General features: G+C 41.8%; 2 protein-coding genes across 2 annotated transcripts; both read right to left on the bottom strand.

Annotated features, from left to right (window-relative positions):
- On the bottom strand, positions 1466–2520 carry LOC100156740 (olfactory receptor 49). Its single transcript, XM_021100004.1, has one exon. The coding sequence runs from the start codon at positions 2465–2467 to the stop codon at positions 1538–1540; it is 930 nt and encodes a 309-aa protein (XP_020955663.1). The 5' UTR covers positions 2468–2520; the 3' UTR covers positions 1466–1537.
- Positions 15112–16519, bottom strand: LOC100155532 (olfactory receptor 49-like). The gene has a single exon (XM_021100005.1). The coding sequence runs from the start codon at positions 16333–16335 to the stop codon at positions 15349–15351; it is 987 nt and encodes a 328-aa protein (XP_020955664.1). The 5' UTR covers positions 16336–16519; the 3' UTR covers positions 15112–15348.

Genomic DNA, 20766 nt, shown 5'->3' on the forward strand with positions numbered 1-20766 from the left:
GCCATTTGCAGCAACATGGATGGAACTAGAGACTCTTGTACTAAGTGAAGTAAGTCAGAAAGAGAAAGACAAATACCATATGATATCACTTATATCTGGAATTTAATATATGGCACAAATGAACCTTTCCACAGAAAAGAAACTCATGAACTTGGAGAATAGACTTGTGGTTGCCAAGGGGGAGAGAGAGGGGGTGGGGTAGATTGGGAGCTTGGGGTTAATACATGCAAACTATTGCCTTCGGAATGGATAAGCAATGAGACCCTGCTGTGTAGCAATGGGAACTATATCTGGTCACTTGTGATGGAGCATGATGGAGGATAATGTGAGAAAAAGAATGTATGTGTGTGTGTGTGTGTGTGTGTGACTGGGTCACTTTGCTGTACAGTAGAAAATTAACAGAACACTGTAAACTAACTATAAAGGAAAAAAAAAATAAAAAAAAAATAAAAAATGAATGTGGTTTAAACAAGAAAGACTACAACAATCATTACATTCATTTTCAAAGATAAGGATACATACATAGATTAGTGAATACATATGTATTTCCAGGCTTTAATTTCAAATAAATATTTAAGGCATGTATTTCTTTTAAATTGACTTTTTTTTGGCTGCTCCCCCTGAAACTTCTCAGGCCAGGGATTGAGCCCCCACCACAGCACTTACCCAAGCTACAGCAGTGACAAAGCCAGATCCTTAACTGCTAGGCCACCAGGGAACTCCTAAATTGATCTTCTGCTCCAAACTTTGCTCCACCCAAATAACTATGTACTAGACCCAAATCTTTCTTTAAGGAAGTCTTCTACTGAGGTTAGTCAATACTCTTGGCATCATTTGTTGATTTGAACTTTGATGATTAGAAAGTCTATTTTAATCATCTATTAGATGTTTATGTGTACTGTTTTATCTTCTAGACTATCGATTCCACTGTTTGACTTGTTTGTTCTTGAGTTAGTGTTTTAATATATGATAAATTTTTTATTCAATATTTCTTGGTTATTTCACCTCATTAATTTTTTGGACATTTAATAATTCAGAAGTCTATCATAAATACATTCTCATTGAGAATATCTGAATTGGTTTTGAAAGGTTCTAGTGAAGAAGGTATGTTGAATTGCTATAACTTAAAAATGAGGCAAGATTAAGAAACACACATATAATCTAGGGTCAGAAACATTAAGACATAGCAGACATAGTTGTGGTACACTGAGTTTTTTATATTCTCTGACAAGACTGCATGAGCCAACGAAGATTAGAATGTAAGACACCTCTGCAGATTGGAGCACATGCTAAAAAACTGCCTATGGGAGTTCCCATGCGGCTCAGTGGGTTAAGAATCCAGCATTGTCACTGCATCAGCTCAGGTCACTACTGTGGCATGGTTTGGCCCAGGAACTTCTTCATGCCATGGGTGCAACAACAAAACAAACAAATAAAACTGTCTAGGAGGGGATAATTCGTGGAGATTAGGAAGGAGCTATGTTTACAGATTCAGGTAAGGAGTCAACTTTCTCCCACTCTCGTGTTCAGCTCATCTTTAGGAAAGGAGCTTGCTCATTTGCTCCCTAAACACCTGCTTCACCTGTTTGTTCCTCAGGGTGTAGATGAAAGGGTTGAGCACTGGGGTCACCACAGTGTTGAGCAAGGCCACCACCTTGTTCCTGTCCTCCCCCTGGCGGCCCTTGCCCGACCGGACATACATGAAGATGCAGCTGCCATAGAAGAGAGACACAACAATGATGTGGGAGGAGCAGGTTGAGAAGGCTCTCTGCCTCTCCTTGGCCAAGGGGATGCGCAGGATGGTGTGGAGGATGTGGCCATAGCAGGTGGCCGTCACCAACAGAGTGCCCAGTAAGCTGACGTTGGCCATAATAAAACCCAGGAGTTCTATCAGACTTGTGTCTGCACATATGAGTTCCAGGAGCGGGAAGTTATCACAGAAGAAATGATTAATGACATTGGGGCCACAGAATGGCTGCTGAATTGTGATGAAACTTGGAACAATAATAAGAAGGAATCCTGTCATCCATGAATAAAAGACTAACTGGACACAGACTCTTTTGCTCATGATGGTGACATAATGCAAGGGGTTACATATGGCCACATACCTGTCAAAGGACATCACTGCCAGGAGAAAGAACTCTGTGGTGCCCAGGGAGAAATAGAGGAAACTTTGTAAGAAACAGCCTGCTAGGGAGATGGTCTTATGTCTGGTCAGGATGTTGGTCAGCATCTTGGGGAAGATGACTGAGGTGAACCAGATCTCCAGGACAGCAAAGTTGCGGAGGAAGTAGTACATGGGGGTGTGGAGGCGCCTGTCCATGAGGGTGACGACCACGATGAGGAGGTTCCCCAGCAGAGTGAGGAGGTAGGTCAGGAGGAGCCCCAGGAAGATGAGCATCTGCAGTTCACATGCATCCGAGAGCCCCAGCAGGACAAACTCGGTGACAGTGGTGAGGTTCCCCATGGCTCCTCTGAGCTCTGCTGGGGCTGGCCAATCAGAGTGTGCAGCATCGGGAGCCATGATGTTCTAGGGACCTGAGGATGCTTGGAATGGAAAGGAAAGAGGCACTTTGAGCTGAAGGCATCTTTTATTTTTTTGATCTACAAGTCCCTTTTTCTCCTTCCTCAGGTTGGTTGTCCAGATACCTCATTGAGTTTGCATCAGTCACATTGTTTAACCCAATGGTCTCATATTCTGTTTGGGAAATGTTCTGCCTTTATTAACTGTTTTTCCTTTTCTTGTGTTTTTGTAAAGAAACTGTATGAAATCCCTTTCATTCTTTTAGATCAGGTGACATCTTTTCTTAGATTTGTCCAAACGTTGTAAGGAGCCTCTCAAGTACATAAAACCTTTCCTTCTGCCAATCCTATATCCAGCGGATCACAGATCTTTATTGGAAGTGTTGAAGGGACATATACTCTAGAACTTGTTACAGAGGATTTAAAGTTAGAGACACTGTGTGGGTGCATCTGAGTTCCATTATCTACTAGCTGGTCTGGGGCCAGTTATCTTACTCACCAACACTTTGCTTCTTCAGTTGGAATTCTAACACTACATACGTCAAAAATCCTCCCAGAACTTAAGTGAATAATGCATATACACAACACCTAGCACAAGGCTGGCCACCGAGCATGCAGTCACATAATATTAGCTATTTTTATCTCTCCCTTTGTGGCTGAAACCCTAGCAGGATAACAAAAAGACTAAATAAGAATAAAATTGGAGAAAAAATACCAGGATTTGGGGCCTACCTATTTATTATTTTATTTTACTTTTTTTTTTTTTCTATTTCTTTGGGCCGCTCCCACGGCATATGGAGGTTCCCAGGCTAGGGGTCGAATCGGAGCTGTAGCCCCCAGCCTAAGCCACAGCCACAGCAACACAGGATCCGAGCCGCGTCTGCGACCTACACCACAGCTCACGGCAAAGCCGGATCATTAACCCACTGAGCAAGGGCAGGGACCGAACCCGCAACCTCATGGTTCCTAGTCGGATTCGTTAACCACTGCGCCACCACGGGAACTCCTATTATTTTATTTTGTCTTTTGTCTTTTTAGAGCCGCACCCAGGCTAGGGGTCTATTCAGAACTGTAGCTTCCGGCCTAGACCACAGCCACAGCAATGCCAGATCTGAGCCCCATATGCAATCTACACCACAGTTCATGGCAACGCCAGATCCTTAACCCACGAGCAAGGCCAGGGATCGAACACGCAACCTCATGGTTCCTAGTCGGATTCGTTCCCGCTCTGCTACAATGGCAACTCCAGGGCCTACATATTTAAAGAAAAAGTCTTAAACATATAAAAGTAGTATCAACTTATTACAGAAAGTTGAGGAAATAAAGAAATTATAATAAAAAGAATCACCATCGCTCCTCAGAGACAACTGTGATTTTGATTGGTTTCTACTGTATTTTTTATTCTTATCCAGTGTTTATTGTTTCCTATAGCTACACTCATAGATAATGCATCTGGCACTTCTTTCCTTCCAACATTCTATTATAACGAAATTGTGTCACATTATTACAAACTTCCTGTTAATATGTTATTTGGTTGATATCTTTTGAGGGATCCACGTTCTATGAAATTATTATATGTAGAAGGGGAGAGCATGCATTGGCAGGAGAGGTATCATGCTTAATACTTTGGGATCATTTCCTAGGTAATAATTATAAAGAATAATAATGATAAATGCTGATATTCAGAATTGTTCATTGGCTTACTGTCAATTTTAGGAAACATGTCCAGTTTTAAAGGATTTATGATTTCTAGTTTTTGCATTGATGAACATTGTCCTTAGAGATCTGGATAAAGAACTAAGCATGCCTGCCTAAGTTGTCCTTTATACAAATGACAGTTTTTGGAGTTCTCATTGTGGCTCAATGGTAATGAACCCAACCAGTGGACTGGCCGATTTTGATCCTTGGCTTTGTCCAGTGGGTTAAGGACCTGGCGTTACCTTGAGCTGTGGTTTAGGTTGCAGATGTGGCTCGGATGTGGCATTGCTGTGGCTATGATGTAGGCTGGCAGCTGCAGCTCCAAACTGACCCCTAACCTGTGAATTTGCATATGCTGCACATGCAGCCCTAAAAAGACAGCACACACACACACACACACACACACGAGAGAGAGAGAGAGAGAGAGAGAGAGAGAGAGAGAGAGAGAGAGAGAGAGAGAGAGAGAGAGAGAAATGACAAGTTAAGGCAAGCTTTTGTAGGGAAGAGCTGAGTCTGTCAGAGACAGGAGCAGGAACTAATGGATAAGCTTGCCTTAGAGAAAGGATAACACAGTTCATTATATCCCTGGAAAAAATATATTTATGTGGAGAAGAATTCAATGAGATATGGAAAAAGGAACATAACTACCAGCCACATAAGGATGGGAAGATTGTGGGCGATTTTCCTTCCCTCTCTTTATTTCCTTTATTACTGCTTAGACCATAACTTAAATTCAAATTCATAAAAGAAGCCAGCCCAGGGGGCCCATTTTGGCTTGGAGTTGAGTAGACCATTGCAAGAGAGACAAAGGAAAAACAAACGGCTGTCTATGAAGACCATGAGAAAAAGCCTTAATGATTCTGTGACTCATCAGCTGTCAGGATACTGAGCATGGCAAAAAAAAAGTGAAAGGAAGTCAGCTGTGTCATAGCTCACCAGTGGACACCTGAAAACAGAGGACAGGCTTCTAGGCAGAGCATCCAGAGGAATCAGATTCCTCTTCCCCTCACTCCACAAATTGCACCACATGCTGGTTACCTCACTGGCTACTGAGTGAAGTGCTCAGTTGTTTTCAAGGCAGTTCTGATGATGAAGACTCCTGGTCTTCACAGGAAGCTCTTGACTCTTCATTAATGTCCACTTTTTGGGAGTTCATCAGAGATTCAAAGTGAGGGAAGCTCCAGAGCTATAACATGGCCTGTAGGTCATCAACAAGTCCTCTTTTCTTTTCTGAAGCACATGCAAATGTCACCAAACTGCCATATTTTCCAACAACCAATCTCTCTTAAATGTTCTCTCTCTTGTCATAGACACATCCCCAGATCTTCCTCAGAAATGAATGATCCCTGGATATTCCCCAGAATGTCTGGGTTCACTAGTTTCTGAGGAAGCTTCTATTGTTCCTGACTCCTCACAGGGTCACCAGTGACCACTTTCCTGGGGAAATGGATATAAAAATCTATTTTATTATTCTTCCATCCCTCCTACACCAAGGCAGAGACAGGTTATCAGTTGATGCAGATTCATATGACTCATCTTCAGTTGGGCTAAAGAGGTTTCCAGCCCTTCCAGGGGCATGGTGCCCACAGAGGATTCAGGGGATAAAGTAATCACGGCAGACTCCTTGTCTGTGTGGAGCTGGCATCAGGCCTGGACTGCTTGGGGTTCTGTTTGGTCTCCATGGAAACTCAGAGATAACACAAGGGACACAGCTCACACTTAAGCAGTCTAGAGATTCTCACGCTTCTCTTGAAGAATGGAGCCATGTGTCCCTGGAGAGCCATTACCACCAGTGGTAACAGGGATCTTGGCAGGTCCCTTGTCTCTTACTCTCTTCAACTTTGGGGCTGAAAGTTTACTTTGTTCTGACCAAGAAGTGTGGAAACTTCTAACGAGGCTTAGTTGTAGCAAAGTAACAGTTATTCAAATGTCCCACTAATTTCGATTGAGTACTTATTTTGTGAAAAGCACAGTCCTAGATATCAGAGATGAGCAGAGTTTTATGGGAAATACAGACACGAAACACACAAATATGAATTACTCTTGTGACTAGTAGTTCTGATGAAGAGCCCCTAGGAGATCCTGAACCAGATAGAAGGATAAGGGAAGATGCTTCTGATGGAGATATTTAAAGCTGAGACCTGAAGGATAAGTTGGAGTGTGTTTGAGTGAAGAACTTTTAATTTATTATTCATTCATTCAGAATATGCTTACTGAACACTTACTACATGCCAGGCACTGTAGTGTGATGTACTGAGGATGTCTCCGAGTGGTGAATGAAACAGGCATGGTTCTCAGTCCCCATGGAGCTTACTCTCCATTGGAGGAATCTTGGTAAAAGGACCTTGAAACAGTCTTCATCATGGTCCTTGGGCCATTCCAGTTAAAACTACTTTGTAATCCCTCTTTCTTTCTTTGGTCACCAAACTATTCCCTAGACTGGATAAAACTAATGTGACCTGAATAAACTTAAGTAGTATGATTTTAGGAGCCAACAATGTGTTCCAAAAGGCAAATGAAGATCTGGCTTTCAGCTCTCTGTTTTACTTGTTTATTTATTTTGGCCACACCCACAGCATGTGAAAATTCCCAGACCAAGGAGTGAATATATGCCACAGCAGCAACCCAAACTGCTGCAGTGACAATGCCGGATCCTTAACCCATTGCTCCACAGGAGAACTCAGCTCTCTGCTTTAAATGGATCAGGGACTTAATCTGACTAGGGCGTCCCTCCCCTGAAAGCCTGGCTATCCTTGATGTAGCAGGATGGCAAGGGTTGGCAAACCCCTCCCTGAACACCTGGTTATCTTGTATGAACTGCTTGTTAGACACTTTACTCCTGCTAAGAACCATCGGTACACCACTAAGCGATAAGAAGGAGGCCCAGATGGCTGGATAGCTGAGGTTAAGGAGGGTACATGGCACACGCTGGTTGCACCAGCTGGGATATGCTTATAGACAATGGATTCCTCCTCTGGACAGACAAGAAAGGGCCTGGCTTTCCAATCCCTGTAGCTCTCAGGTGGTGATCATCCATCTGTGAACACTTGCCAGGCCTCATGAGAAAGAGAAACTTCAACTCCCCTGTTTGACTAGGATCCTTCCTTTTCTTCCCCACTGGGTCTTGGGAGAGTCAGGGAGGACATAAAAACTTGCTCATGACTTTATCTTTACTAAGAACATCTTTGTTTCTAGGAAAAGGGCCCTCATCTAAAGGAAAAAGAACCTGATTTATTCTCTACTGAACAGAAAAAAAAATTAATCTTTTTGTCATAGTAAAACTCAGGGAGAATAGAGAACAGACTTGTGCTTGCCTAGGTGGAGGGGCAGGGAGTGGGGTAGACTGGGAGTCTGGGGATAGTAGATGCAAACTATTGCATTTAGAGTGGATAAGAAACGAGGTTCTGCTGTGTAGCACAGAGAACTATATTCAATCACTGTGATGGAACATGATGGAAGATAATTACAAGAAAAAGAATGTGTATATATATATGTAGAACTGAGTCACTTTGCTGGACAGCAGAAATTGGCAGAACATTGTAAATCAACTATGATAAAAATAAAATAAAAAAAGGGCCAAAAAAAAACCTCATGGAGAGAAAATCATGTGAATAGATATGTAATAACAAGATGTTATGAGGGCTGTGAAGACAGAACTGGGTGCTTTAGGAGAGGAAAAACAAGTGGTGAGACCTGTGTTGCACTGATGGCCAGAAAAGGCAGGCCTGAGGAAGTGCGAAGGCAGCTCAGACTTGAAGGCAGAATAGGGGTTTACCAGATGACTGGTTGAGTGAGTTTCTGGTAAGAGAAGAGTATATGTCAAGGCCATGGCATGGCAAAGAGTTGGTACTTTTTTTTTTTTTTTTTTGTCTTTTTTTCTCTTTTTTTTTTTTTTTTTTTTTTTTGTTGTTGTTGTTGCTATTTCTTGGGCCGCTCCCTCGGCATATGGAGGTTCCCAGGCTAGGGGTCGAATTGGAGCTGTAGCCACCGGCCTACGCCAGAGCCACAGCAACGCGGGATCCGAGCCGCGTCTGCAACCTACACCACAGCTCACGGCAACGCCGGATCGTTAACCCACTGAGCAAGGGCAGGGACCGAACCCGCAACCTCATGGTTCCTAGTCGGATTCGTTAACCACTGCGCCACGACGGGAACTCCCAGAGTTGGTACTTTTAAGTTGAAGCAAGAAGGCCAGTGAATCAGAAAGTGAATGAGGGTGATTTGAGATCTGGCTGAAAACTCATGCTGGGATCAACATTTGGAGAGTTTTGTGGACCACACCTGCTAAGAAGGACGGGCTTCAAGTGCAACTGGAAGCTACTGGAGAGTTCTGAGTAGAGATGTGAACTCCCCGCCTCCCAGTATTCATGTCCTTATGTAATCCCCTTCCCTTATGTGTGAATGGACCTAGTGACTAGCTTCTAATAGCTAGAATACAGTAAAAGGGATGAGACGACATTTTTGAGAATGTTACGAAGAAACTGTGGTTTCCACCTTGCATGCCCTCTCTTGCTCTCTTGCTTTTTCTGAGGGAAGCCAGCTGCCACATTGTGAGCTGCCCTATGGAGAGGCCCACATGGCAAAGAACTTATATCTCCTGCCAACAGCCAGTAAGGACTTGAGATTTATGAGCAGCTATACGAGTGAATTTGGGAGCAGATTCTCTAATAGACTAGTCTTGAGATGACTGTTGTCCCAGCCTAAACCTTGGTATACTCAGCTTTAAGAGATACCTTGAGCCAGAGGCACATGGTTGAGCCCTGTCCCGATTGCTAACTCAGAAGCTGTGAGCTCACAAATGCTTGTTGTTTTGGGGTAATGTGTTACTCAACATATAACTCAATATACTCAATAGATAACTAATATAGTTCTCTTCTAGCTTTTCTGGCTTCACCTGCAGTATGCAGAAGCTCCTGGGCCAGGGACTAAAGTGCACCACAGCAGTGACCCAAGCTAAAGAAGTGACAATGCCAGATCCTTAACTGTCCACCCTTTATATGTGAAATGTCATGGCGGGGCACTCAGTGTATGATGAAGTGATTCTAGATGTCACACCTCCTATAACTTTTGGTCTTGAAATCTAAGGATGAAAGCTCTTTTGAACTTACTTATACTCTGAACTTTGAACTTGGTTGATATCATTAATGATTCTTATATAAAGGTATATCGAGCAGTGTTCACTACCTCCTGGGTTTAATATAGAGATGTTGAAGCAGTTAGGGACAAACTTAAAAATATTAACAATTTTCTTCTCAGTTTAAAGACAATTCACTTTTAAGACAGCTTTCTTTGCAAAAACTAAACAATGAGAATGAGAGATGACTAACTGGACAATTCCAATCCCACTGGAAACTGCTGTGAAGAGTTTCTTATTCCAATCAACATGCATGTCCCATGTTGGGTGTGCCCACGATATAGATGTCTAAAATAGAACCACTCTTATCCCTAAGCTAGCTTTCCCTCCTTACTGCTCTCATTCTGTGATAACATCTTTATAATTACCTAGATTCAATACCTGGGGATTTCCTTTAATTACTTTTTTTTCTCTGATCATTTTATCTCTTCAGTACCCAACCCTATCCAGTTCTTCCTGTGTAATATCTCTCGCATATTTTTTCTTGTTGCATTACCATGGGTGCTACCCAAGGTCATAATGACATTACCTTTTGTTTCAAGTTTTCCATTTTTTTTTTAGTTTTATTTTTTACTATGGAAATTTATTTTTTAATTTTTTAATTTTAAATTTTGTTTTGTTTTGTTTTTTTAGGCCAGTACCCACGCTACATGGAGGTTCCCATGCTGGCGTCTAAATGGAGCTGTAGCCGCCATCCTACACCACAGCCACAGCAATGTGGGATCTGAGCCGCGTCTGCAACCTACACCACAGCTCAAGGCAATAGCAGGTTCCCAACCCACTGAACGAGGCCAGGGATCAAACCTGCAACCCCATGGTTCCTAGCTGGATTCTCCTCCGCTGCGCCACGACGGGAACTCCCTGGAAATTTCAAACATATGCAAAATATGTATATAATGAGTCTTCATGTAGTCACCACTTAGCTTCAACAATAACCAAGTCATGGCTATTCTTTTTTTAAAGGTTTAGTTGGTTTACAATGTTTCTTCAATTTCTGTTGTACAGCAAAGTGACCTAATCACACATGGTTCCCTGTGCCGTACAGCAGGTACCCACTGTGCATCTATTACAAATATAACAGTTTGCATCCCCAAACCCCAACCTCGTTGCCCATCCACTCCTTCCCCTCTCCCCCTTGGGAACCACAAAGTCTGCTCTCCTGGGCCATGATCTCTTTCTGTTTTGTAGATAGGATCATCTGTGCCATATTTTAGATTCCACAGATAAGTGATATCATATGGTATTTGTCTTTTTCTTTCTTGCTTACTTCACTTAGTATGCGAATCTCTAGTCCCATCCATGTTGCTGCAAATCGCATTAATTTGTCTTTTTTATGGCTAAGTAGAATACCCTTGCATACATGGACCACATCTTCTTAATCCATTCTTCTTTTGGTGGACATTTAGGTTGATTCCACGTCTTGGCTGTTGTGAATAGTGCTGCGATGAACACAGGGGTGCATGTATCTTTTTCGATGAAAGCTTTGTCTGGATAGATGCCCAGGAGTGGGATTGCTGGATCATATGGCAGTTCTATATTGAGTTTCTGAGGTAGCTCCATACTGTTTCTATAGTGGTTGTACCAATTTACATTCCCACCAAGAGTAAAGGAGGGTACCCTTTTCTCCACACTCTCTCTAGCATATGTTATTTGTTGTCTTGTTAATGATGGCTGTTCTGACTGGTGTGAGGTGGTACCTCACTGTAGTTCTGATTTGCAATTCTCTAATACTTAGTGGTGTTGAGCATTTTTTCATGTGCCTGTTGGCCATCTGTAGGTCTTCTTTGGAGGAATATCTGCTTAGGTCTTCCGGCTATTTTTCTTTTTCTTTTTTTTTTTTTTTTTGGCTTTTTGCTATTTCTTTTGGCCGCTCCCTCAGCATATGGAGGTTCCCAGGCTAGGGGTCGAATCGGAGCTGTAGCCACTGGCCTATGCCAGAGCCACAGCAACGCAGGATCCGAGCCGCGTCTGCAACCTACACCACAGCTCTCGGCAACGCCGGATCCTTAACCCACTGAGCAAGGGCAGGGACCGAACCCGCAACCTCATGGTTCCTAGTCGGATTCATTAACCACTGCACCACGACGGGAACTCCCTGGCTATTTTTCAATTGGGTTGTGTGTTTTTTTGTTGTTGAGTTGTATGAGTTGTCTGTATACTCTGGAGATTAAGCGCTTGTCTGTTGCATAGTTTGCAAAGATTTTCTCCCATTCCGTGGGTTATCTTTTTGGTTTTTTTAATGGTTTCCTTTGCTGTGCAAAAGGCTTGAGTTAATTAGGCACCTTTTTTTTTTTTTTTTTTTTTTGAGGGCCACATATGCAGCATGTGGACATTACCAGGCTAAGGGCTAAATCAGAGCTACAGCTGCAGCTGCCATCCTATGCCACAGCCACAGCAACACCAGATCCAAACCACATCTGTGACCTACATCGCAACTCACAGCAACACTGGATCCTAAACCACTGAATAAGGCCAGGGATTGAACCCACATTCTCAGGGACACTATGCTGGTTTCTTAACTCACTGAACCACAATGGGAATTCCCTTACTTTGCATATTATGAATAATAATCCTTTATTTATAATATGCAGTCTCCATTCTACCTCCTTTCTGAATGCCCATTTAAGTCTGTTCATGTAGTTATTTCTTCCTTGACTCTTGGATGGAACCCAGAACAGGTAAGGCCACTTTTCTGACTACCATTATAATTCAGGAGGTCCTCCACTCTCCATCTGTTACAAGATGGTGCTATTGAGTTGTCCACTACAATGCAATTGGTAAAATTTTGAACTTCACTTAAAGGTAAAATGGATTCCTTCCTCCATCTAAGGCCTGTTTCAGGCAAGAAATCTTCAGAGAGGAAGGCTGTGTGTTCTTGGCTTTCTCTATCTTCACTCGGCAGGCCCACCTCCCCCTCAGCTGTGTTTTCTAACTCTGCCCTCCTCCAGGGATGTGGGGATGGGATGCGGGTGGAAAGCAGGGGATGGGTGTCCTTGAGGAAGTGGAAGGTGGTATGGCCAAAGATGGTAGTGGTGGTGGCAAGATATGGTGGGCTTCTATATGTATTTTGAATATATAATCCACAGAATTTGCTGATAGATTGGCTGGATATAAGAGAAAGTGGGATATAAGAGAAAGAGAGGCAGTCAAAGATAAGATGGTTTTGTTATTGATCTGGAATCACCATTTTTCTTACTGTGGTAAAATACAATTTAACCTAAAATTTACCCTTTAAACCACTTCAAAGTGTACAGTTTGGTGGCATTAAGTACATTCCCACTGCAGTGTAATCATCACCACTGTCCATCTCCAGAACATTTTCATCATCCCAAACTGAAATTCTGTAACCATTAAAAAATAACTCTCCATTCTTAACCCCACCTCCCACCCCTGGTAACCACCCTTCTATTTTATGTCTCTGTGATTTTCACTACTCTATACCTCATATAAGTGGAATCATACAATATTTGTCCTTTTGTGTCTGGCTCCTTTCACTTAGCATAATGTCTTCACGGTTCCTCCATGTTGTGGCATTTATCAGAATTTCCTTATTTTCTAAGGCTGAGTAATATTCCATTGTATGTATATACCACATTTTGTTTATCCATTCATTCATCAGTGGACATTTGAGTTCTTTCCACCTTTTTGGCTATTGCGAATAATGATTTTATGAACATGGATGTACAAATACCTGTTTGAACCCCTGCTTTCCATTCTTTGGTTATGTACCCAGAAGTGAGAATGCTGGATTTCATGATACATGTATGTTTAGTTTTATAAGCAACTGCCATACTGTTTTCAACACTGTCTGCACTAGTTTACATTTGCATCAATAAAGCACAAGCGTTCTAATTTCTCCCCATTTGTGCCAATTGCTATTATCTGTTTAAATTTTTTTAAAAAATAATCATCTTAATGGGTATGAAGTGGAATCTCATTGATTTGCTTTTCCCTAATGATCAGTGATGTTGCACATCTTTTCACATACTTATTGGCCATTTGTAGAATTAGGTTGTTTTTGTTCTTGAGGACATAGATTTTTAGTTTATATAATTCCTTTTAAAAATCTTTCTATGGTAACTTGCCTAGTTAAGTTTTCTATTTTATTTTAGATTTTTTTTTTTGGCTGTACCCCTGGCATGTGGAAGTTCCTAGGTCTGGGACTGAACCCAAGCTGTATCAGTGATAATGCTGGATCCTTAACCCACTGCACCACAAGGGAACTCCTAGATTTTTGAAAATTCTCTTTCTCTAGGAAATCATCCATTTCCTCCCGGTTTTAAAAACTGTGATTTAAGAATTATTTTCACACACAAACCATGATATTTTCTTACACAATTCATGTTACATCCTTAATTATAGTTATAGGTATATTTTCTATCTTCCTTATTAGATTTTAATTCTTCAAAGGTATACACTATGTATTATCTCTCAGACAAACCTACTGCTTTTTTTTTTTTTTTCCTTTAGGGTCATGCCTGAGGCATATGGAAGTTCCCAGGCCAAGGGTCGAATTGGACTTGCAGCTGCCAGTCTACACCACATCCACAGCAACTTGAGATCAGAGCCGAGTCTGCAGCCTACACCACAGCTCATGGCAACACTGGATCCTTAACCCACTGAGCAAGGCCAGGGATCAAACCTTCAATCTCAAGGATACTAGTTGTATTCATTTCTGCTCTGCCTCAATGGGAGCTCCCCCAGGACATTTTCTGAAACAAGGCATTTATGTAATAATTATTTTGTGATTGATTTAATTAATTTAATCATTTCTCAACATTAGATTATTTACCCATATGAGCTTTTCATCTTATCAAAATAGGGACCATCTTAGTAACACATTTAAGTAGGTCAAATATTATATTTAACTTTCTAGTATAATATTTTGAATACAGAATTTACAACATTTTGGAGTTCCCATTGTGGCAAAGTGGAAATGAATCCGACTAGGAACCATGAGGTTGCGTGTTCAATCCCTGGCCTCACTCAGTGGGTTAAGGATCCGGCATTGCCATGAGCTGTGGTGTAGGTCACAGACACGGCTTGGATGTGGCGTTGCTGTGGCTCTGGCATAGGCTGTGGCTACAGCTCCAATTAGACCCCAGCCTGGGAAAATTCATATGCTGAGGGTGCGGCCCTAAAAAGACAAAAAGACAAAAAAAAAAAAAAAGAATTTATAGCATTTTGAACAAAAAAGCTTTTGTTAATAATTGGTGTGAAATTCAAAAGGGAAAGAAGGAAGGCAGAAAGAGAACTGAGGAAAGGAACCAACATTTACTGAGGACTTATTAGGTTCCTGTCACAATCAAAGGCACTTTTCATAGAAATCTCACTGGACTTTCATCACGATCCTTTGGAAAGGGCATGTCTTCTCCTTTTTACAGATGAGAAATCTGGGACAAAGGGAAGTAACCAACTAGTACATTTCTCAATAGGAATGAGGCATTTCTAGGAAATTTAAGACTAAAGAACCATGCAAGGTAATAAGCAACTGGCCTTATCTGGGGAGGCTCTTGGTGATCTATTTCTCTGACAGGAGTATAAGTGAGAAATGAGGACAGGTCTGACGGAGGACTATTCTCTCCTCTGAAGGTGTGGGAGAAACAGACAGAAAGCAATCAATTGTCTGAATGTACTTACTGACTAGTTATATGGTCCATGACCAAGGATTGGTGCCTGAGGCTTGTGGTGGATTACAGAGCTAGTCCCTGTCCTCAAAGAGCTTGTTGAGTTCTATTGGGAAGCCAGACAAGACACACATAGAATGAACAGAAATATTCAGATCTGATGATTACTAAAAATGCCTTAAGGGTCCAGAGAGCTTACGAGTTGATGCTGAGTTGCACAGTGACTGGAACTCCATAAACTGGTAATCAAGCCTTTTTTTTTTTAATCAAGCTTTTTTGAATAAGAAAGCCCCCATTTCTTGCCAAGGCCTGATGTCCCCTTTGTTTGACTGGGGTTATTAGCTTCAGCCACTTGGGTCCACAGCATTATAAGAAAAGTCTGTTCACTTGCTCCCTAAACACCTGCTTCACCTGTTTGTTCCTCAGGGTGTAGATGAAAGGGTTGAGCACTGGGGTCACCACAGTGTTGAGCAAGGCCACCACCTTGTTCCTGTCCTCCCCCTGGCGGCCCTTGCCCGACCGGACATACATGAAGATGCAGCTGCCATAGAAGAGAGACACAACAATGATGTGGGAGGAGCAGGTTGAGAAGGCTCTCTGCCTCTCCTTGGCCAAGGGGATGCGCAGGATGGTGTGGAGGATGTGGCCATAGCAGGTGGCCGTCACCAACAGAGTGCCCAGTAAGCTGACGTTGGCCATAATAAAACCCAGGAGTTCTATCAGACTTGTGTCTGCACATATGAGTTCCAGGAGCGGGAAGTTATCACAGAAGAAATGATTAATGACATTGGGGCCACAGAATGGCTGCCGAAATATGATGAAACTTAGAATGACAATAAGAAGAAATCCTGTCATCCATGAATAAAGGACTAACTGGACACAGACTCTTTTGCTCATGATGGTGACATAATGCAAGGGGTTACATATGGCCACATACCTGTCAAAGGACATCACTGCCAGGAGAAAGAACTCTGTGGTGCCCAGGGAGAAATAGAGGAAACTTTGTAAGAAACAGCCTGCTAGGGAGATGGTCTTATGTCTGGTCAGGATGTTGGTCAGCATCTTGGGGAAGATGACTGAGGTGAACCAGATCTCCAGGACAGCAAAGTTGCGGAGGAAGTAGTACATGGGGGTGTGGAGGCGCCTGTCCATGAGGGTGACGACCACGATGAGGAGGTTCCCCAGCAGAGTGAGGAGGTAGGTCAGGAGGAGCCCCAGGAAGATGAGCATCTGCAGTTCACATGCATCCGAGAGCCCCAGCAGGACAAACTCGGTGACAGTGGTGAGGTTCCCCATGGCTCCTCTGAGCTCTGCTGGGGCTGGCCAATCAGAGTGTGCAGCATCAGGAGCCATGATGTTCTAGGGACCTGAGGATGCTTGGAAGTGAAAGGAACAGGGATGAGTGTTTCCTTTGAGATTAAAGGGTTCTTCCTGTTTTGCAGAGGCCTCTGGAGGTACTTGTCTCTTGTACGGTCCCCCTGCTGTGTCTGTGTGTTAAGAGGAGAGAATGGTGTTGCAGGGACCCTAAGGAAGATACCAAAACAAAAATTATTCTTGCTTACTTTTCTTTTCTTTTTTGGCTGCGCCCACGGCATATAGAAGTTCATAGGTTAGGGATTGAACCCACACTACAGCAGCAACCCAGGGTGCTGCAGTGACAATGCTGGATCCTTAACCTGCTGTGCCACAAGGGAACATTCTTGCTTACATTTCTTAACCATATTTTTATTCTTGACTCAACAAATTCCTTTGGCCCAACATTATTTCAGTATCTTTCGGTTTTATCTTTATTTCAGTATTGGGTCTTCATCTGTAAGTAGTTCATATTTCAGGGTGGTAACATTTTTCCATTATTTAGTCATTCACTACAGGGAATTCATATCCTTGGCTATACTGATTGAGGATGCATGGACACTCTCTTGCTGTTTTAACATTACTTGAAAATTTGATTACTTTTACTGGTAGTTGGATTAATAAAAAGGAATGAGGAAATCTAAAAGAGAAAAGCACAACTCATATCCATCAAAAAGGAAGAATCCAAGTAAAATATGCCTAAATAAAAATCCCTTAGTGGGAGTTTGGTGTTCAAGGTTCTTAATGATATGTCCTCATATGATATAGCAAGTGTCTCTTCTACTTACATCCTCTCATCTGGTCTAGATACAACAAACCCTTTGTGATTTTTTTTATTCTTTATCCGTTTTATGCACCTGGGTTTTAGTACATGGCATCCTTTCAGACTGGAATAATCAGCCTTACAAGTCCCATTTACCTTTTTTTTTGGTCTTTTTGCCTTTTCTAGGGCTGCTTCCCGCGGCATATGGGGGTTCCCAGGCTAGGGGTCTAATGGGAGCTGTAACCGCCGGCCTATGCCAGAGCCACAGCAACGTGGGATGCGAGCTGTGTCTGCAACCTACACCACAGCTCACGGCAACGCCGGATCCTTAACCCACTGAGCAAGGCCAGGGACTGAACCCTAAACCTCATGATTCCTAGTCGGATTCGTTAACCACTGAGCCACAATGGGAACTCCAAGTCCCATTTATCTTTTAAGTCTCTCCTCATTAAGTGCTATCATTTCCATGAAGACTTCTCTTTTGAATATATTGAGTTTTTCCCCTGTATCTGATAATTTTACTATATACCACTTAATTTTTATTGTATTTTACCATTTTTTTCACTTGTCATTCATTAAATCAAAGATTTATTAACTTCTAAATTTTATATAGCCCTTAGTACAAGTTTCCGTAAATAATCAGCTTCAGTAAATATTTATTGAATGAGTGAATAATACCTCAAATGTCTGCAAGATGCATTTGGTGGTGTTTGACACAGAAGAGGTTGAGGATGTGTCACTTATGTTATACTTCCTAGAGGACAGCAACCCTGCAGAGTCATATAACTGGTCCATCTGAAAAGAGTTTGCTTTTCCTTATGAGAAGGTGGAGATGTCTCTTCACAAACATTCTCTAAGGGGAAAAACTCTACCTTTGAAATGGTCTGGAGTCTGAGCTAGTAAATAGACATATATCTGTTTGGGTCTGCTAGAGTGCTCCTCGCAGCAAAGAGCCCAAAATCCTTAAAAAGATATCTCTTTAAACGTATACATGTATGTGTGACTGGGTCACCTCGCTGTGCAGTAGAAAACTGACAGAACAGTATAAATCAGCTATAATGGAAAAAATAAAAATCATTATAAAAAAATAAAAGTAAAAAAAGGAAAGGTAACAGGCCAAGAACATTCAAGAAAATTTTGAACAAGAATGAGAGGGTATTCACCATACTAGGTATCAATTTATTATAAAATTATATTAATTTTGAAACAACATGAGATTAGCACAAAAAACAAACCAAAGATCAGGAAAATTTTTCTGTAAGGGGCTAGATAGTAAACAGTTTAGGCTTTTCATGCCAAAGGGCAAATTTGAGGATATTATGTAGATACTTATACAACAGAACAACTCCTGTCAATGACTGAGGAATTAAGGCCACTATGCGCATGTAGCGCCATCATCTCTACAGCCAACCTCCAGGCCCATGATGCAATGGGGAGGGAAGGAGAGAGGGGTGGAGAGAGGGGAGAGGGGTACTATCACAGAGAATCAGAGACTCTTCACTGCTTCACCCAGGAGGTGACTCACATCACTTCTGCTCACATTTTATTGGCCAAAACTAGTCACATGGCCCTGCAAGGTGACTAGAAAGTACAGTTTCTATTGTTCAAGAAGGAGCAAAATGAAAAAGAATTTGATAAATACATATCATTGTCCCTGCCACAAATGATAATTATAATTTATAAGGTGAAAATAATATAGTTTATAATGAGAAAACTGAAAAACAATATAAATATCCATCAAAGTGTTAAAGTAGCACATTGGAACAGTACAGTGAAAATGAATAAACTAGATCTGCATGTGTAAATACAGTAAATCTCAAAAACACAATGTTGAGAAAGCATAAAACTATGGGTAGGAGGGATAAGAACCAACCTCTAGATAATGATCACCCCTGAAGAGGAAAGGAGGCAGAGATGACACAATGGGATAATACGACATTTTGTTTCTTTTAGCCTGGGAATCTCCATATGCGGCAGGAGCGGCCCAAGAAATGCCAAAAAGACAAAATAAAATAAAATAAAATAAAAAATAAAATAAATAAAAAATAAAAAATTATCTGTAAAGGCAAATATATAGAAAAAGAAAGTTGATTAGTGGGTGCCTGAGGCTGAGGTTGGGAATGGGCATGAGGGACCTTATGGGGGTGATGGAAGTCTTTGAAAATTGAATTGTGGTGATGGTTACTCAGCACTGTAAGTCATTAAATTCTACACTTAAAATGGTAAATTTTAAGGTATTTAAATTATATCTCAATAAAGCTGTATTTTTAAAAAAATCTCTCTTTAAAAGTCAGCATCCCTGGAAATTTCCTTCCTTAAGCATTACCAACTGCTACCTTAATTATCAGGCAGAGATGTAACAAGAATTATTTGCCAGTCAGTGGAGAATAAGACTGGGATCCAGTTTAGGTATGTAGGATAGAGGAGATGCTAGGCCATATTAGTAGAGAAGATGAAATGGTAAACTATAAAAACTTTCCCTTTTTTATGGATTTGCCTTCTTTTCAGCACAGGCTACACTATTCAAAGTTATTTCACAAACTACTATTGTATCTAACTTTTGTTGACAGTTATTAAAGAACACAAAATAGTTGATCAACCTCTGAGGATGTGACTAGGTGCTAATTCCCCAGGGGTTATTTTCAGGCTCAATATTGCTTAGATCCTCAGTGACCTGAAAAAGAGTTCTTTGTAGCCCAATAATTTGGTTCAAAGGTGAGCTCAGTCAGACAAGAAATTTACCCAGATCTTTCCGGAACAGAAACAGAATCCAACATGAATGTGATACCCAGAAATATCATCGGGAGCTAATAGGATGAGTATCATTTAGACAAAATCCTGATAGGACACACTGGGAGAGAAACGGGAATAAAGACTGAGATGAGGAAGAGTTGGATGTGAGTGGAAGGGGAATAGAAAGGTCTGGGTTCATGGTGAATCATGAGCTTCGCACAAATAAAGCATGAAAAGACATTGTGATCAGCCCAAGGATAGAGCTCATAGGCAGGGTTGTTGATAAATTTCTATTTATTTCCTACTGCAAATGGGAGGTCAACAGCTAGGGGGTCAGATACAAAGAGAAGGGATCTGCTTCATCAATCTCAGGCACTTCTCCCTTTATCCTTGGTGAGTTAAAGTGGAGAATTGCCTGGCAGTCTGAGAGCCATGTCCTGGAGGTTTGTTCTGCCTTCTGGACAGTTCTATTATTCTTAGAAGGTGGGTGAAATCTTCTTCTAATGAAAATTGTTAAGTTTCACCCAGATATTGTTCTGAGCTCTGGGTTTTCCAAGGAGACAGTTACACAGAGCATAAGATGGGACAGGCAAAGGTCCTCAACACAAGGAACTTAATGGTTCTGCTTGGATAAACACTGACTTGCCTAAGCACTGACCAGGATGGTGCAGCTAAAGTTACAAACAAGACCCAGTACATGTGCTTTATGTGCCCTACCTTATGATGGAATATAAAAGACAAGTACCAGGAAGGGGAGGGTTTGGGGAAGCCTTGGCTGCGCCATCCTCTGCAGTGCCAAGGTGAAGATTACCCCTCAGGCCGAGGGTTAGGTTCTAGCAGCCATTTGGGGAAGTTCCAGTCAGGCCATACACTACTTACAGACTGCAGAAGATTCTTGGCTCAAAGGTATTTCTTGACCTTGCAATGTTATCTAT

The sequence above is a fragment of the Sus scrofa genome, chromosome 7 (assembly GCF_000003025.6).
Source record: "Sus scrofa isolate TJ Tabasco breed Duroc chromosome 7, Sscrofa11.1, whole genome shotgun sequence".
In the NCBI taxonomy this organism is placed as follows: Eukaryota; Metazoa; Chordata; class Mammalia; order Artiodactyla; family Suidae; genus Sus; species Sus scrofa.

What these genes read in the sequence shown, in the direction of transcription:
- LOC100156740 (XM_021100004.1), bottom strand. Translation starts at nt 2,467, where the DNA reads ATGGGGAACCTCACCACTGTCACCGAGTTTGTCCTGCTGGGGCTCTCG.
- LOC100155532 (XM_021100005.1), bottom strand. Translation starts at nt 16,335, where the DNA reads ATGGCTCCTGATGCTGCACACTCTGATTGGCCAGCCCCAGCAGAGCTC.